The following is an 18,054-nucleotide window of genomic DNA, read 5'->3' on the forward strand; positions in this document are numbered from 1 at the left end:
CAGTACAACAAACTAAGATGCTTCAATTTCTTTTGACAACATACTATCCAAGCAGATCCATTTTTAGGAGAATAACTAAATAAAAAGCTAGATGGAGGCTTTCTAGGTCAGGAACTGCTAGACCTCCATTATTTTAAACAGCTTGAAGCACTGCAATATTCAGCCAGTGTGCGTGTGTGCTGTTTTAGACAATTTTACAACAGGGGTTTGTAAAGTTCCAAGGCTGTGCTTCAGCCATAAAAAATACTGCCTTGTGCATAAGGTGCAGGAACTGAGGGATTTTTATTTTCCTGAAGGTAATTTCAGTTGCATTTTTAAAGTACAAACATACAATGAGAACTATATTTAGTCATCTGTTGACTAATGGCTCTCTTAGTGAAGTAGATAATAACTTTGTATAGAATACCAAATTCAATAGAAACACACCACAGCAACGGAAGAACTCTTTGTTACAGAGTTATTACATTCAAAGGAAACATTGACAAATTGAAAACTTTTTAAAAGAAAGTACCACCAGCTGCCTGCTATGTTGTTGTTTCTTTCCCATTTGTTTCTTTGAAAGAATGTTAAGAAATTTCAAGCAACAGTTTTTGATTGCTGAAGCATAGAAACACTTACTGGGAACTACAATGCTGTATAAGGGTTTATAATAAATTCACATATTGCTACTATAAATTTATCTTAGGTATTAATCTAACTTGCACTTCAGATGCTGTCTCAAAAAAATAAAAATAAACTTCCTACAGAGCACATGGATTAAATTTTAGCCAGCAGAGAGAAAATGGCTGACTTGGCATTGGGTATGTGTGACCACAGAGCGACAGACAGCCAACTCATCAGTTTCCTTTTCTGCTAGGCAGCGGCAGTTCTGATTCTCCCGAAGAGTGCCTTTATTGCATGTAATGCCTGGGTATTTTAACTCCAGTGAGTACCATGAGTGCCCATAATCTGAAAATTTATTGCTCAGTGTCTGAACTGCAGCAATCTTGTCCATGAAAAATGGATGACATGACTGAAATTATGTAGAATATTATGGAATTACTCAATGGGACCCTACTTGAGCTAAATAAATCAAACAAAAAGCAACCAATCAAAACACATCATGTAGACTCCTTTTCCATTGGTGAAGACAGGATGAGAGAACAAACAACATATGATGTTTAATATGTACAAATCTCAGATATGATGGGTAAAGACAAAGAATAAAAACTGGATAGAGTCATCATAAGAATCTTAAAATTAGCTTTTTTTTTTTTTTTTTTTTTTTTTTTTGGTCTTTCTCCATGGTTTTTTGTACCTTATGCTTTTCACTTCTGTGGTGCGTATAATTTGAAATTGGGACACCTTAAGTTTTTTGATGTCTGTGTGCAATTCTTGCAATCATTACTGTTCCTACAGTTCAGTCCAGAGTGTTACATAGATGTGCATGCTGCATACTGCATACTGCTCTTTATACCACATATGTTTCTATGAGTAAATGTTGTTTGGCTTTAGCAAATAATATCTAAGAAATGAAACAGGGATCATAGGACAATATAGTACAGTGACTAGATGCCACAACTGGGCTGTAAAGACATGAGAGTAAAAAATGCCAACAGTGAGGTTTCTTTTCCTACTCCATTATGCCACTGAGTCTGTGCTCTTTGCAGGATACATCTGCACTCTCATCCTTCAGCACTCAGAGCTTTCTGTTAGAGAGCTGCTGGAGACCTTGAACCAGAAAACAGGAACACAGAGCGCTTGGTAAAGAGCTGTCTGTACTCATGTCTCCCTCAAGTGCCTAATCCGTATCAAAGAATAACCTATCAGGTAAATGTTACAGGAACTGTGGAATTAAGAAGTGTGTCTGATTGGAAAACGAGTTCTTTATTTGTCTTTTGAAGATTTCCCAGCAGGATTGCTAGTGTCTCACAAACCACCTGCAAAGTCTGGGGGAACATGTCTGGGGAAACAGAGAGCAAAATGGATATCAGAAAGATGCACCGTCCTTGGAGATGCTCAAAAGCTACCTGAACATAGTCCTGAGCAACTGGCTCTGGATGGCCCTGCTTCAGCAAGAGGAAGGGACCAGGTGACCTCCACAGATTCCTTCCAACCTCAGCCATTCTGTGGTTTTATGAAAACAAAACAAAACCAAAAACCAACCAACCAACCAAAAACAACTGAAGTTTTAACACTGAGATCCTGGGATCTATCCTATTGCACAACATGCAATGGCGGAGAGTTCTACTCTCTTTAAAATCTCCTTTGATAAATCCTCGTTCCTATTTGTACTGTTGATAGTCTTGTTTCTTTATTTCTGTCTTTTGCTGGTCTCTGTAGAACAGTGATAGTTCAGAATTGCTAGTGTGGTCAGGTCGCAGAAGGTCTGAAGTACTGCTGCTTTGAAAAGTCACGCTGTGTAGGGCTAAGGAAGCATACATCCTCCTTGTTCTCCTTTTTAGATCATTGGAAAGAGGCATTGTTTTGCAAAGTGGTAGAGTTATCTATCAGAAACTTGTGAAACCTTAAAAACATTTTCATTTGACAGGAATAATGAGAGGCACTATAGAGAACCTGCATTACTGGTAATAACCCTTATGACTATAATACTCATTAGGCTGATTAAACTAGCTTAGCATGATGTTATTTCAGTGGCACCAGGTGAAGTAGCTGCCCTTTCTGGAGATGATATGCCAAAACTTTGAGCTGATATGAATTGTAGAAGATGTGCTAGCAGCAGACTAAAAACCCAAATTTAAAATAAAATAATAATAATAATAAAGTATATTTAGCGGCCACTAAAGAAAACAAGAACTGCCTCACTGGGACTGGGATGAATAGTGAAACTGAGCATGTTCCAGATAAACTGTTAAAGGATTTTACAAGCTAGCAAGCTATCTTTATCACACAGACTCACACCTGACCTCCACTGAGGTAGAGGCGGAAGTTTTAGGTCAGTTAGGAGGGCTTTGAAGTCAAACAACAGTCAGTGACTGTGAGAGCAGAACTCATGTTCCTTTGACTCCACACTGAAGTCATCCTTCTTTCGCAGCTCTCAATCTGGGGAGGCTGCACTTGAGCATTCACAGAGCACAGCATGATCTGATTCAGCAGATGTGCTGAGACGTGAGCTCTCCTCACAGCTGTTTCAAGCTTTTAAAAGAAATATCGTGAAAATATAAGATACACCTTTTCTGTTTTTTTTTTTTTTTTTTTTTTTTTTTAACAGGTGAATGCTGGTACAGCAGAATCAGTTATTGCAGGAAGAACTTAAGTGTCAAATCCCGAGAAGCATATTTTTGTTTGTTCTTGAATTACTTGAGGTGCAGAAGGAATACGTACTGGTGTAGCCATTGACTCGCTGCACCCTGAAGCTAGCTGGACGTTTCCCATTTATTCTGCCCGGTTTTGGATCAGAGCCCTTTGGCTACCAGAGGGAACTGACACAACTTGCAACCACGGAGCATCTGTCTGCTTGGGCACTTCAACAGTTTTATTAAGACCGTCCGTACAGCTAATTGGGAATACCATCAGTATTGCATTCCTAGTTCCCAGAGAAAGGTAGTGCTTTAAGATTTTAGGATATTAGAGAAAAGAAGTGCTGGCTCTCGTCCCCACACCCTCTCTACCAGCTCCGTGAGCGGCTCCTCAGGCACCGCTGGACACTCCGCCCGTGGAACTTCCCCTCAGGGCTACCGGGCAGCCGGGTAGCCGCAGGGGCTCGCCACCGAACCGCCAACTTTTCGCCTCGGGGCTGACCAACAGAACTGACTGGCGGAGCGCGAGCGAACAGAGCCGCCCCCGCCTCCCGCCCGCTCTCCTCCCCTTCCCCCGCTCCCGCCTTTTCAGCGCGGAGCCCGGGCGCCAGCGGCCGCGCTGGCAGGAGCCCCCGGCCGGCAGCTCGGGGCGCGGCGCTGTGGCGAGGGCGGTAGCTCGGAGCCGCGGCTGCTCCCGTAACCAAGGCGCTGTCAGGCGCGTACACGCACAGACACACACACACAGCGCGGAGCAGAGCAGACTCGGGGCCGCCTTTGCAGCTCTTTCCCTTCTGCACAATGCTGTGCTCCAGGCAGCGCCTGCCCGCCTCTCCCTGAGGGGACGGAGCCTGCCGCCGCCCGGCAGCCGGCTGCCCGCCCCCGCTCCCCGAGTTCGCTCCGTCCCGGGCACTTCGGGCGGCTGCCGCCCCTTCGCAGCGCCGTCCCCCGCTCCCTCTGTGGCAGCCCTTCGGCGGCGGGGGAGCAGCCGGGAGCAGCCGCCGCCGGGGAAGAGGAGCTCCAGCTCCCACCTCCGGAGCGCTTCATGGCGTCTCACCAGCAAACCAGGATCCAAGCCTACCTGGAGAAGAATAAGATCGGTCCTCTCTTCGAGGTAAGGCGCGCTCCTCCGCGACGGGGGCGGCTCCCCTGGGGGCCGTGGCCGCTGAGAGCCGGCGCGAGTCGTGTGTCCGGCCGGGAGGGAGCGGGGCGCCGGGCACCCGCTGCCCTCAGCGCACGTGTGCCTTCTCCGCATCCCGGGCCCAGCGCAGCCCCTCGCCTTCGTGTCCGTACGGAGACAGCCCGGAGCTGTGGGGGTGGGTGACCCGATAGCCGCGGTGCTGACCCCCCTCGAGGGAGGGAGGGAGACCTGGCGAGAAGGGAAACCTGGTCGTCTCCTCCCCAGGAAACCCGCCTTCCGCGCTCGGGAGTGCATCTGTCCTGCCAAAAGTCTGTGGCGATGGTGTTCCTGACGTTTTCGTTCGCAGTCCCACAGTCGGGAACGTTATTTTTGCTGTAGGTTCTCCTTAGCGTTAAAAAGATGCACTCGCTTGGATCTGTAGATGTGCAGATGTGCGTGTTGTACTATTTCTGTGCATGAGCTGTGGGTGCTTAGGATTTAAAAGGGTACCAGAGCAATCACGACCATTACCATTTATCATCTTGTTTCTCATGCAGCTTTTACATCTAAATGCACATATGTTACACTCTGCCAGTATTATCCCAAGATGCAAGTCTCCTTTCTTTGGTATTTGGCTTGCGCTCAGTCAAACCTACTACACATGAAATCTCTTCTATGATGGTTTATCAGTACAGAGAAAATAGTGGGGAGGACAGCCTGCCTCCAGTCCATGCTTGGGTCACCCTGCATGAGAGAGGGTCTATTTTAGTTCAAGAACTGCTATCTCCTGGCTAGCTTTTAGATTTTGCAAGGACTGGGGCTGCTGGGACAGGTTGTGTTGGTTTGCTCTCAAAAGTGTTAGCTGTGTGCACTAAATAAATTCCTGTCTGATCAAAGCGTAAGTGGATACCACAGAACTGTTTGTGAGTTTTCTAGTTGGAGAATTCATAGAAACGGAACCCTTTGTGCTTGTGCAATTTCTGAATAAAGGGCTATTCCAACTGAGGCACTTGCTATGTAGGTAACAGACTTGTGCATATTTTGATGGTAGTTGAGTGCCCTGGGGCTGCTGGGAAGTTGGGCCCTTGACAGCTATAATTTTCTTCTAAATTTTCATCAGTTAACATTGTTTTACACATTAAAATTCAAGCTAGTTACTTGACATTGCTCTTCTGTGCTGTAACCTAGTTTCTCAGTAGTGTAAGTTGCTCATTTCTATTGTTATAACAGTAGGATGCTTTAGTTACCAAAGGCAGAGAAAAAAATAAAGTTGTGCTTTTTACAGCATTTCATATATTGCTCGGTATTTCACTAGTCACTATGCTATAAGGTTCTCATTGTGGCAAGAGTCTGTAGAAGGCTCTTTATGTCCATTAAACCTTGCAAGCTGTCCACGGGTTGTTACTGTGCTCCTCAATACCAGGAAGAGATTTATTTTTTAGGTGCAGAATCCACTTAGATCTCAGTAGTAGGGAGTGGATTTAAGAAATAAGGCTGAAGCATTCATGCAGCTGTCGAAAGTTATTTTAGTCTGTAACACTAGGAGGAAAAGGATCATAATTCTTGTCTCTTCTGCTTCCTGATGTCAATTAGCAGCTACATGTATTTATCACTTTGATGTACTTTGTATCCTCAGCTTTTTTCTTTCTTTCTTTCTTTTTTTTTTTAAAGATGTGCTTGATCTTGTAGCTCTTAGTAAGGGAAATACGGTTTCTGAAGTTGATGGGGATTGATCAAAACCGATGCATGGATTGAGGCTTATGCTCTGTTTTAGTATTTCTATTATACATGCATTGCACTGCTTACTGTCAGTTATATTCCCTAACACATCAGTTTTTAATATCCGTAGAAGTTCTGGTACATTGAGTGAGACCTGTGTTTCATCTTTCATTCAGAAACAGCCAGCATTTTCTTCCACCGCTTTTGGCTTTGATGCTAATTAATCACCAGTTGTTATAAATGACAGCCATCTTTTTTTGCAGAGTATTTATTTCCATATACCAAGTTGGATCAGAGTAGACTTGGATTCAGTTTTTTGCCGTATTATTTGCTGAGTAGGTAGTGACTGTAATTGCTCAATACGTGCTTCAAGCCAACATTTCAGGGGACGCATAAAACAGCACTAGCTAATTGAGGGCAATCACAGGAAAGAAAAACGTGAAGAAAAAACGTGGAGGCTTTTTGAAGTGAAGGCAGGGATGGTGATATGATTAACAGATCATATTGCATACTTGCAAAAGTGAATGCTCTGGGATCAGGAGAACTTAACATTGTACATCTTAGATGGTTATGCAGGCACAGTTAGCTGGTGGCTGAAGGACTGGGTGGTGTTCTGGTAATGAAGTATAATTCCCCTGCATTATAGTCAGTAGTGGTAGATGCCATTATTTACTAGTCAGTTGTTCTTCTCCAGCAGTTTGCAGCTCTTCTGATAGTGTATCTTCTCTCCTTGGCCTGTAGTAGTGGCCTTTTGCTACCATTGTTGTGGCCTTTTGTACGGCATTAACCAGTGGTATCTGCCTAAGGACGTTTGTTCTTTTGGACTTCATCTTTTTTGTTTCACCAATGCTGTATTTTGTGGATGAGTGCAGTTTTATTTCTTCACTGAATTGTTGTATGATGTGACACTTAAACTGCCTTTCTGATCGGTGTGAAAGAGAAATGTCGAAGAGCAAGTACCGACGTGTGATGCAAGAGAAGAATAGGGCCTCTTTAGAAATGTAGGACTAACCTGACAGGAGATGGAGCACTGGCACAGGCTGCCCAGAGAGGCTGTGGAGTCTCCTCCTTTAAAAGCCACCTGGATGGGGGTTCTGGGCCCCCAGTTCTTGGTGTCTCTGCTTGGTGGACCCAGAGGTCCCTGCCAACCTCAGCTGCACTGCAACTGTGTGATTCTGGAGAAGGAGTTAACGAGCTTGGGCTGACTCAGCAGGCATCAGTCTCCTGCTGACTACCACTACCTGATACCAAATAGTACAAGTTCGATCCTCTCGGCTATGAATGGTAACACACGTTGACTTTTGACTCCAAGCATTTTTACTAGTTAAATTCTTATTTATGGCTTAAAGGTAGGAAGGAAGGTGGGTAGGAATTAGTGTGTGCATCTGAGACTGTGTCAAAACATCTTGGATAGTTCAGCCCCATCTCGTCATCGGACATAGATCCTATAATTCAAAATTGTTACTTAGCTGCCATTTCTTGTCACAAGTGCTGTAGGATTTTCCACGTAAAATTCCCTGTGAACCTATAGGTGAGGTTCTAAATGACCTACAGCATGTGTGTGCCGTTAGTACTGACAGTAAGGTCTTAAGCTGACTCCCTGCATTCTTTTGAGTGTCATGAGCTGGCTTCTCCTGTGGTGGTTCTTGTGTGTGTGCATGTGTGTGTTTTGGATTTGATCTTGGATGTTGTTTGTTTTTTTTTTGTCTTTTTAGTCTCTTTTTTTTTTTAACTTAGGAAGTTTAGACATCTTTCTGTAAGAGCAGCTGAGAATACTGTGATCAGACACCTAGCTTAGATTTGAGGAATGCCCTTTAGAAACGCCTCTTCTGGGATTTTTGTGGCAACACTTAGCATAGCACTACCTCAGTTTTTTTTTGAGGTTGTTTTTCTTTTTTGCATTTAACTCTTGTAATGTAAAAAGAACTCTAAGTCTGAATTATTACTGTGTCGAAGCCTTGCTGTTGTTTTTTTCCATCTTTCTAAAATGTGAACAGGAGGTATGTGCCTAAAATTGGCTGGGACAGAGTATTCAGAATCAGCACCCACTCATTTCTATCTGAGTGAAGTATTGACCCACTTTGCATTTCAAGCATCCGATCCAACATTTTTTTTTTCTTGTGCTAATAATCTCAATGAATAATTCCGATGCCTGTGAGTATTTGTGTCTTTAGACTTCTATGCAAGTGCATCTCTTCAGCATCCAGTTGTACTGATGGTTAGTTTCTATGAATTTGAAAACTGGATCAGCAGTCTTAAGAACAGATTGCAATATATCTTTGAGAGAGAGAGAGAGATTCAGTGTTTTGGAATTTTCTTATTTATAGAACCGCAGCAAAAAAAGAATCAAGCAGGTACACGGTTGTTATGCAAGCCAAGAGACTGTAATTTCTTTGAGTTATAGAAAACCAAAATAACTCTTCTCAAAATAAACTTACCTAAGAATTTTCCTTCAGGTACTGTGGGCTTACAACTTCAATTTTTGTTTTAAAAAATATAAAGAATTGAATCCTAATGCACCTGTTTGGTGAATAGTAGTATTTATAGTGTGTCTTGTGACTGGATTAGTCAAAGCTGGGAATGAATTTTGGAGTTTGGACCATATTCTGCAGCAGTGTTTGCCCTCAGTTCTTAAATACACAAATGTAGACAGGCAGTTTAAGATTCCTCACAGTACCAAGTTATTTTTAATGTGCAGTGTCTTTTGGGCTTGCTCAAATTATCTTTTATTTTATTTTGATATTCTGTATAATTGGTTAGATTTTTTCCCTAACGCAGAACAGTCTGTGTTCTGGATGAAATGAGTTTATGCAGGGAAGCATTTAGTTTCAGGCAGCTAGATGGAGCCTTTGAAAGACCCAGGTTTTTCAGTATCTCAACATCATGAGTGTAATTTGAAGTTCTGGTTGGTTATCTGGTTGTCATTGTTTCAGAGGAGCCAATTTAGCAGTTTTTCAAGGGAAGCCAGCAGTGATCTGAAAATGCCACAGTGCTACACGCAGTTGGGGTAAGGGATCATAGATATTTTAAACTTATTTTGTTTTTTTGTCCCTTGCTACAGTAGGACTTTGTGGTAGCCTTTGTGTGCACTGAAGAAAAAGATGGAGAAATGAAAGTCAAGTGGACATCACGTGGAGATGTCCTTTGCTTTTCAGACTATTCACAATACATACAAATAGATGTCTTGGTAAGGTGGTCTTTAAGGGAAAACAAGTGGAAAAGCCCCCAGTGAACACGATAGGCAGATTCCTTCCTATTAATGAACAATTCAGTGGATTATGGCTTTAAGATTTTTGCTTGGATTTTGTGACCACTGAGGTGCAAGAGCTGTCAGAAATCTGCCCTTACATGAGGGATTCATAATTCTTCTCTGCTTGGAATGGGATTTAAGAAAAGAGTTTTTCCCTCAATTAGAAGAACTTGCATGTTTTGGTCCTGCTACCTGACCAACTGATTTCATACCATTTGAATGAGTTTGGGTTTTTGTTCTATTTACTCCTTTGGGAATTTGCCTGAAATTAGTCAAAGGTTTTAAAAAATACTGGGGTGAGGTGGTGAAAGAGGTTACAGATATGGCTATACGTTTGTGTTGTCACAAGCATACACAATAGTCACATAAAGCTTGTTTTCACTGTGGTGAAAACATTACCAAAAGGGAAATCTGAGTTTTCTTAAAGGCTTCTAGTAAGTTCTTTCTGACACAAGAAACATAAAGAAATAAGAATTAAAGTTAAATTATTCCTCTAATGGTACTAAAGAAATGTGAAGTACCCTATCTGAAATATGACATTATAAACTGAGAGAGATATAATAGCTTCACTTTGTTATATTAATGTTTAATGTTTTCAGAGTCTTAAAATGACAATTACATTGTTTCTTGAGATGGAGCAGAAGGCATAACTATATTACCATAAGAATAAATAGCTGTGAGACTGAGGAATAGTTGTCAATTGAGTAGGTTACCATTAAGGGCCAGAAGAGCATGACAACTCGGAGCCAAGCTCTGGAACTAGTGGATGTTCCTGTTTAACATAAAATGGTGTCTTTGCTCTAGGACATGCAATGGAACGGTGGCTGGTTTGACTTTTTGTCTGACAATTTCTGGTAATGAATCAATCTGAATCAAAATAAGCCTATCACTGCTGCTCTTTTTTACTTTGCTTTATATTGTCATATAAAGTCCATCTCAGGTTTGGGATTATATTCAGTGCATAGTATTAATTAAACCTGAGGTAAGCTTTTCAAATATTTTATTGCTTTTGATTGATTAACCCAATCTTTTGGTGCAAAGGACAAATGCAAATGTCAAATATATATATAAAAATATATGTAAATATAAATATATAAATAAATATATATATGATATAAATAATAATAATTAAAAAAAAACTTCAATGGCTTTAACTCAGTTTTTTTTCTTTCTTTTTTTTCCCCTCCAAATGTTTACTTTTTAGTTTCTGATTTGTTTTTTCAATTGTGCTAGGTCCTGTCTAGACCTAGAGTTGGCATAGTCTCAGCCTTCTGTTTTTGGAGCTTCTGGGAAGGAGTACAATTCTGGAAGGTATGGGCACATTCCTGGAGGCCTTCGAGGCCAGGCTGGATGTGGCTCTGGACAGCCTGGTGTATGGTTGGTGACCCTGCCCATGGCAGGGGGGTTGAAACTAGATGATCTTTGAGGTCCTTTTCAACCCAGGCCATTCTATGATTCTATGATTGCATCTTAGACTGAATTCCTTAGTAGGAATGTGTGATGCATCTTGCCCCTTCACTGTTATGGAGCAAATGGATTTCTTAGCTTCTTGATTTTGACACTGACTAATTAGATGCACTTAGAATGGTACCTGTTAGTGCTTCCTTCTTTTAAAAGTGTTACTGCATAAACTGAAACACTTAAAGAATTGAGTTAGAAACATAATATTAAAGAGCATTTTCTTCTACAGCTGGCCTCTAATTTGAAGGTCTAATTAATACTCTTTTCTGTCTTCATCTTTTCTTCCCACTTTTTCTATTCTGTTTTCTTTCCTTTTAATATACACATCTTTTCACTGAATGTTCAGTCCCCCAGTGGCCAAATGTGTTTCTTTATTCCTCATTATCTCCTCTCTTTGCTATTTTGCAGTTTTGTCTTTTTGCCGTGTTCCAACATGATCTCCTGTAACCTGCAATTCCATGAAATCCCCTCTGTACACCTTCAGTTTTCATTAAGCTTTTGGTTTCGCAGGTTTTGCAGAGACAAAAAGGGAGGAGGTTGGTTGGTTGTTTTTTATTTTTTTAATTAAAAAAAACAACATCAACAAAAAAGGTGGAGACTGATAGCTTGTTATTATGATTTCTCTGGTGATTTTTTTTTTTCTTTAAGTATATTAGAGAGGGGCAATAGATATCATCTCAAGTCCAGAGATAAACTATAATAAAAACTACCTGAACTCCTTAATGTCTGTAATATTCCAATAAAAAAGAGATGCTATCTTCTGTATTCTCTATTCTTCCCATTGTACAGATACATGCTTTCTTAGTTTTCTAGCTGTGAAATATGAGAGGGGGAATATCTTTACCTATACGTGATGCTTCTGTACATAAAACCATGAGAAACAATTAAAAAGGATCTGGAAGCAACACCATTTTCAAATAGAATTGTGGGAAAATGTTGGCTTCTCAGTGAAGGCTGTGTACTGTCTCAGACATCACTGAAGGTTATGACAAGCAGCGCTCACTTGCTGAAAACAAAACCCTAAACCTAAGGCCTAACCCTAGCCCAAACACTACTGAAGATGCCCAACTGTAATAAAGCCTAACCCAAAGGGGAACCTAGCCCTAATCGTAATGATGGTGCCTAACTCTAAGATGAGTCTAACCCTGTTGATGGTGCCCAACAACCCTAATCCCAAGGAGAACCTAACCTTCACCCTATTCTACTGACAGTGCCTAACCCAAACTCTAACCATAAGGGGACCCTAACCTAATCCCATAGCCCTAAACCTAACCCAAATTCTAAGTATAACCATAACCCTGTGAGAAATGCTCATGTTCAGTAGTCTATGCCTAGGCAGAATTTGCTATGAATCATAATTTATTTCATGCTTTTGTAGTAGCAAGCAACCTTGAGAAAAGATGTGTTGGATAGGGGAGATGCAATGGTTTATATTTCCTGCTTCCTGGAACGAGTTCCCTTGCCTGTTTCCTCACTGGTTGAGTACTCCAGGGTTCACAGCCTATCTAATGCTTCTAATTCCCCCAGCAGATGTCCCACCCCTGTTTGCTGCTTGGTTAACTCCTCTCTATTCTCCTCCTATTCTTTATTTTTTTTTTAACTGTTATGGTATACTGGGATAACCTCTCATCTCTGTCTATCATTCTAACCACCTAACTGGTTTGTATCAATACATCTTCCAATGTTACTCAAAAACACAGGTCTTCTGTTCTACAGGCAGGGATTTATCATGCGTCAGAGCTCCATGGTACCTCTCTGGATCTCTTTGGAGTCATAACATCTTACTGTTATGCAAAAAACAATGTTTCTTTCCCAAACAACCCAAGCTGTAACCCTAGGAGGAGTCTAATAACCCAAGGGGAGCCTATCCATAATCCCTAGCCCTACTGAAAGTGCCTAATGCTAACCCTAATCCTAATCAAATCCTTATCATAATCCTAAGGAGGGCCTAACCCTAAGGGGAGTCTAAGGCAAAACCTACCTGTAATCCAAACCCCAAGATCTGTTGATGGTGCCTAACCCTAAGCAGAGCTGAACTCCAACCTGAATGCTAACCCTACTGATGGTGCCTAATTCAAACCCTAAGGGGGGGCCTAACTCTAAATATAACCCTAACCATAGCCCTAACCCTGAGGAGAGCCTAAAACTAACCCAAGCCACTAACTCAAACCCTGATGCTAAGAAGAACATAACCTTAACTCTATTGATGGTGCCTAATCCTAACTCAAACCACCCCAACTTGTAGCCTAACCCTAAGGTTAGCCTAACTCTATTGCCTAAGCAGAGTCTAACCCAAATGCTTACCCTATTGATGGTGCCCAAACCTAACCTAAATTCTAATTCTAGCCCTAAGAAGAGTCTAAACCTACCCCTAACAACCCTAACTATATTGATGGTGCTTAACACTATTCCTATGCGGAGAGTAACCCTAACTTAAACTCCAACCCTGCTGATGGTGCCTAAACCAAACTCTAGCCCTAGAGGGGAGCCTAACCCTACTCTGCACTGGTGAGGCCTCACCTGGAGTACTGCATCCAGATGTGGAGTCCTCAGTACAGGAGAGACACAGACCTGTTTGAGCACATCCAGAAGAGGGCCACAGAAATGATCCAAGGGATGGAACACCTCTCCTATGAGGACAGGCTGAGAGAACTGGGGCTGTTCAGCCTGGAGAGCAGAAGGCTGCATGGAGAACTGATAGTGGCCTTTCAGTATCTAAAGGAGGGCTGTATAAGAAGGAAGGGGACAGGCTCTTTAGCAGCATCTGTGTTGATAGGACAAGGGGAAATAGTTTCAAACATAAAGAGGGGAGATTCAGGCTGGATATAAGGAAGAAGTGTTTTACAGTGAGGGTGGTGAGGCACTGGAACAGGTTGCCTGGAGATGTGGTTGGTGGTCTGTCTCAGAAGACCTTCAAGAACCCCTGGATGGGGCTCTGGGCAACCTGCTCTAGCTGTAGGTGTCCCTGTTCAATGCAGGGGAGTTGGACTAGGTGGCTTTCGGAGGTCACTTTTAACTCTAAGGATTCTATGATTCTATGAAAAATTAATTCTGAGATGTAGGAAAAGGACACAGTCAGTTGAAATGGACACCTGTGTTTTTACCAAGATCACCCAAACATCCATATCTACTCTCAGTATGAAGGGTAATATCCATTTAAAGCCTGCAACAAGCATGTTTTTGACACACTTAAATTTTATGTCAGGTATGGTATCTCCTGCTGTGTTAGTTTCTCTTCTGGCTACTCTGTATCACAGAATATCTATTTTTAGTTCCCTCTAAAATGTTCAGTCAAGGTTTTTAGACTGGAGTTAGGATGCCTCTCTTGATTTGCTCTTCTGTTATTGTTGGCACTTTTCTTTCACCATTCATATACAATGAAGGCATTGTTTTTGCATTAAATGCAGATTTTCCAGTGAAACACTTCAGTTTTGAGCTTAACTTCACATAGCTGTGTGAGAAAATGTGTTACATTTGTAGGAAATGCTTGTACAAAATGAAGAACACATGAACTCGTTCATCCATAAGTTGAAGACTGTTTTGTATCAGTCACCTCTTGCAAAATTTCTATCCATGTAGAGAATGGAAATTGCTACCTTCTTGTGCACTTATTTACATAAAGGATTTTTCTCTTTCCTCTTTTTGCTAGCTCCCTGCAATTTTCAATGGGTAAAATCACTCTATTCATGCATCAGATTTCTCTAGTAGCTGGAACAATAAGCTTATCAGGCTCTTTTGTTGGTTTCTGGAGGAGCTGTTTTCTTGGGCCAAAATCATGAGAGTTTAGGACTTCTAGCTGTGTTGGAGCCTTCTTAATTAAATCTTCCCTTCCCTTAAAGCTTGTTTTACTGGAGTTGCTTAGCACCTGGAGCCCCAGGTTCTGAGGCTGATCTAAAAGCCAGCTACTGCAGGTCCTGTTTGTCTTCGTCCTTGTCTGCTCATTCCAGCTGTTCTTCTTCCAGCACTGCTGGTTGCCTCATTCATATCACAGTTGTCCAGTGAGGGCAGTGGAAATGGAAGAAAAGGAAGACTGCCAAGTGAGGAACGTTCCCATGGTTTAACTTGGTGACTCAGCATGTGAGCTGATGAGGTACACACCATTTGTTCAGGAGGGAAAATGCAAGTGTTCAGAAGATGAGAGGAAGGAGAGGAGTGCAACTGCCTTCCTCTGCCACACCAATCTGTTGAGGGGCGTAGTGATCTCCATTATCACTTCACAAGGTCTAACTACTCAGCCCTGTATACAAAGATCTTAAGTTAGCTTCATGTGGCTGTTGCCTTTTAAAGGTGCAGTTCCTCAGAGGTGAGGAGGATGTCATGGAGCCCAGCCCAGTCTGTTCTGTGAAGGAGCAGCAGAGGGAAGTGAGTAAATAATGAGGGAAGATGGCCTAATGGATTAGGGCAAACAAACCATGTGAATACACTGGATATGCAAGTGAGAACGGATAAGAAATGGGAGGGAAATGCAGGATACAAAGATTAATGCTACACTGCCAACTCACACTGTTTTTCTTTTCTTTTTCCAATAGTGTTAGTCCCTACAGTTACCTGGACTCTGTGCTGTTTCTTATTTTTTCTTTGTGAAAAGTTTTAGTGCTTAGTGCTTGTCGCTGCTGAGAGGCAAGTACAAAGAGAAATAATTCAGCTAAAGAAATGTGCATGCTTTGCAGTGTCTGACTTATATTTTTAGTACTTGATCTTGGCAATACTGCTTGGGTATAGATCTGCCAGGGAGCTAAAGGTATCCTTAGCACTTTGACTAACACTGGCTACTCTGTCAAAACCTCCTTTATCAAGATTGTGTTGCAGTCTAATTTGATAGGTGTTGCGTCTCTGCTGATGTTTGTATGAGTGGAGAGGTAAATTGGTGATTGGGAAGGATTTCTCTGGTCAGTCATGTATCTCAAAGAAAGGAATTCTGAAAGAAACTCCAAGTTCCTTAAGTTTCTTTTAGTGCTCTAAAGCATAAAAAAGCTGCTCCATATTGCTGGGATTCTTCCTAGAAGCCCAGGTAAGTGAAACCTACCTCTTCTGGAGATATGGGAAATGGTTCATAGGTTTGAAAAGAAAGGGTAGTTTCACCTGCAGATGATGTTAGGAGAGAACCTATGGAAGTACCTATAGATTGGACAGTTAGGAGTAAATAAATTTTGTGAGGTAAATTATGTAATAGCTTTATAGAGATGGAATTTGGGGATGAGGTGTGACTAAGGCTAGAGTTCTATTTGAAGCAGAAGAAAAGAAAGAGGATAGATTACTGGATTCTGTTACTGTATTTACTGGAGCTTCTCAGACTGAAATGTGTATGTGCATGCAATATGCGTGCATACACTCTGAAGCATTGGGAACATACCTGAGGATTCCACATGTGCTGGACAAAGATCCTCCTAAACGCTATAGGTTCTATATTCCTGTTCAGATGCTGCCTGCAGTAGCTGCATGTACTCAGGCCATTTGGGCACGACATGCTCAATACACTCAGTGTTACCTGGATACTTAGAAAGATAAGTATTTTTAAAATTGCTTTCCTTCAGGACAAGGCTGAAATGTCTAGAGAAACATAAGCTGAGGACAAGGACATGGTTTGCAGATGAAGAAGTCCCTTGGCCTGCTATCATGAAGCATTGCCCATAACTGCTCTGAGGATGAACTCTGCTCAGGACGAACCATGGAGGGAATGCAGGCTGCAGTTTGCTCAGTGGCTTTTTAAGACACATACTTTTGATTGATTTAGAGTCCCCAGGGAAAACATAATATTTCAGAGCTCTTCCTAAGTGTGCCGTAGTTCATTACAGTGCCTGTAAATAATAATGCCTGTAGTCTAAAAAGTGTAAGATAGTGAAGCTCTCTGGAGACAAAGACTGGAGACTTACCAATATGGAGTGAAGAGAAGATGCACAAGGAGAGAACTAAGTTGATAGAGCATCAGATTTAATCTAGATTTCTTATCCTGTGAAACAAGAATGCCTGAAACAAGAAGACAGTAAGGGTGAAGAAGGAACAAAGGTAAATAAGACAAGATAATTTATTTTCTTACATAGAATCATAGAATGGCCTGGGTTGAAAAGGACCACAATGCTCATCCAGTTCCAATCCCCTGCTATGTGCAGGGTCGTCAACCACCAGACCAGGCTGCCCAGAGCCACATCCAGCCTGGCCTTGAATGCCTCCAGGGATGGGGCCTCCACCACCTCCTTGGGCAACCTGTTCCAGTGCGTCACCACCCTCTGTGTGAAAAACTTACATGTTTTTCTATGATAATAGAAAAATGATGAGAAAAATGAAGTTGTCCAAAATGAAGATCCACTTAACATTTACTTAAACATTTACTTAAACACTGAAAAAAAAAGTTCTTTTCCTGACTCTTTTCGTAAACATATAGAGTAGTTATATGGAGATGTTGGTCTGTTATTTGGCTTCTCTTCCTGCTCGTGCCTTTGTAGTCTTTCTGCATTGGTCACATGTAGTATTCTCTGCTTGTGTTTCCCTTTCCTTTATCTGTCTTATTTATCTGCACAGAGATTGCAAACTCCTCTGGTTCTTGCAGCTTTCATATGGTTTAGGAGTTTTTACAGCTCACAGTGGCCCTTCTGCTTCCTGGTCATCTTTGTACTGCTTTCGTTTCTGACAATGCTATTAATCTCATTAATAGATGTCACACATTTGAAAAAAAAAAAAATCCTTTTCCATTTTCTCCTATTTAGCGTGGCCATTCAAAGCAATGAGAAGTCTCAAGACTGCAGTGCAGTCCATGTGAGCACATTGTGTTCCCACAGGCAGCTCTTCTGAAGCTAGTGAGCCCCTAATATGCAAGAGTAAGGCCTTCACTCATAAACAGATTTAGTCTGATGTTAAATTAACAGCAATCAAATCACCAGGAAGCTTTAATTGAACAATCACTGTCAGTGTTGGGAAGTTACTTTGCTGTGTCAAACAAACAAAAACATATGTGAGGGATTTGCAGGCATTGTTTTCTAAATAATAATAATAAAATTAGAAAATGAGATTAATTATGCTTTGACTGTTATTAAAAATAGCTCTGCAAGCCAAACCTTAGTATGTCTTCTGAAATTACCCAGGTCTCAGCTTTGAGAAGTGAAGTACTTTTTGTGCTTGCCTAAGCTGTTGCAGTCTTGATGGTAGAAGTCTCTGATGAGAAAAGATGAACTGAACTACAGTTAAAGGTACAATTCAGATACGTTCCCTTAAAAATTACCTTTACTACCATCTAGAAGTTCTCAGTCAGCACAGTAATAGTATCCTTGTTT

General features: G+C 41.6%; 1 protein-coding gene across 2 annotated transcripts in view; it reads left to right on the forward strand.

Annotated features, from left to right (window-relative positions):
- Positions 1 to 3,829: 3,829 nt before the first annotated feature.
- Positions 3,830 to 18,054, forward strand: part of C8orf34 (C8orf34 homolog) — a 170,730-nt gene continuing 156,505 nt past the window's right edge. For both annotated transcript variants that reach the window (XM_025147990.3, XM_015282758.4), the window contains exon 1: positions 3,830 to 4,350. In XM_025147990.3, coding sequence (XP_025003758.2) covers positions 4,282 to 4,350 — 69 coding nt within the window. In that variant the 5' untranslated portion in view covers positions 3,830 to 4,281. The remainder of the gene's footprint in view (positions 4,351 to 18,054) is intronic.

This window comes from Gallus gallus, chromosome 2 (genome assembly GCF_016699485.2).
Source record: "Gallus gallus isolate bGalGal1 chromosome 2, bGalGal1.mat.broiler.GRCg7b, whole genome shotgun sequence".
Lineage (NCBI taxonomy): Eukaryota > Metazoa > Chordata > Aves > Galliformes > Phasianidae > Gallus > Gallus gallus.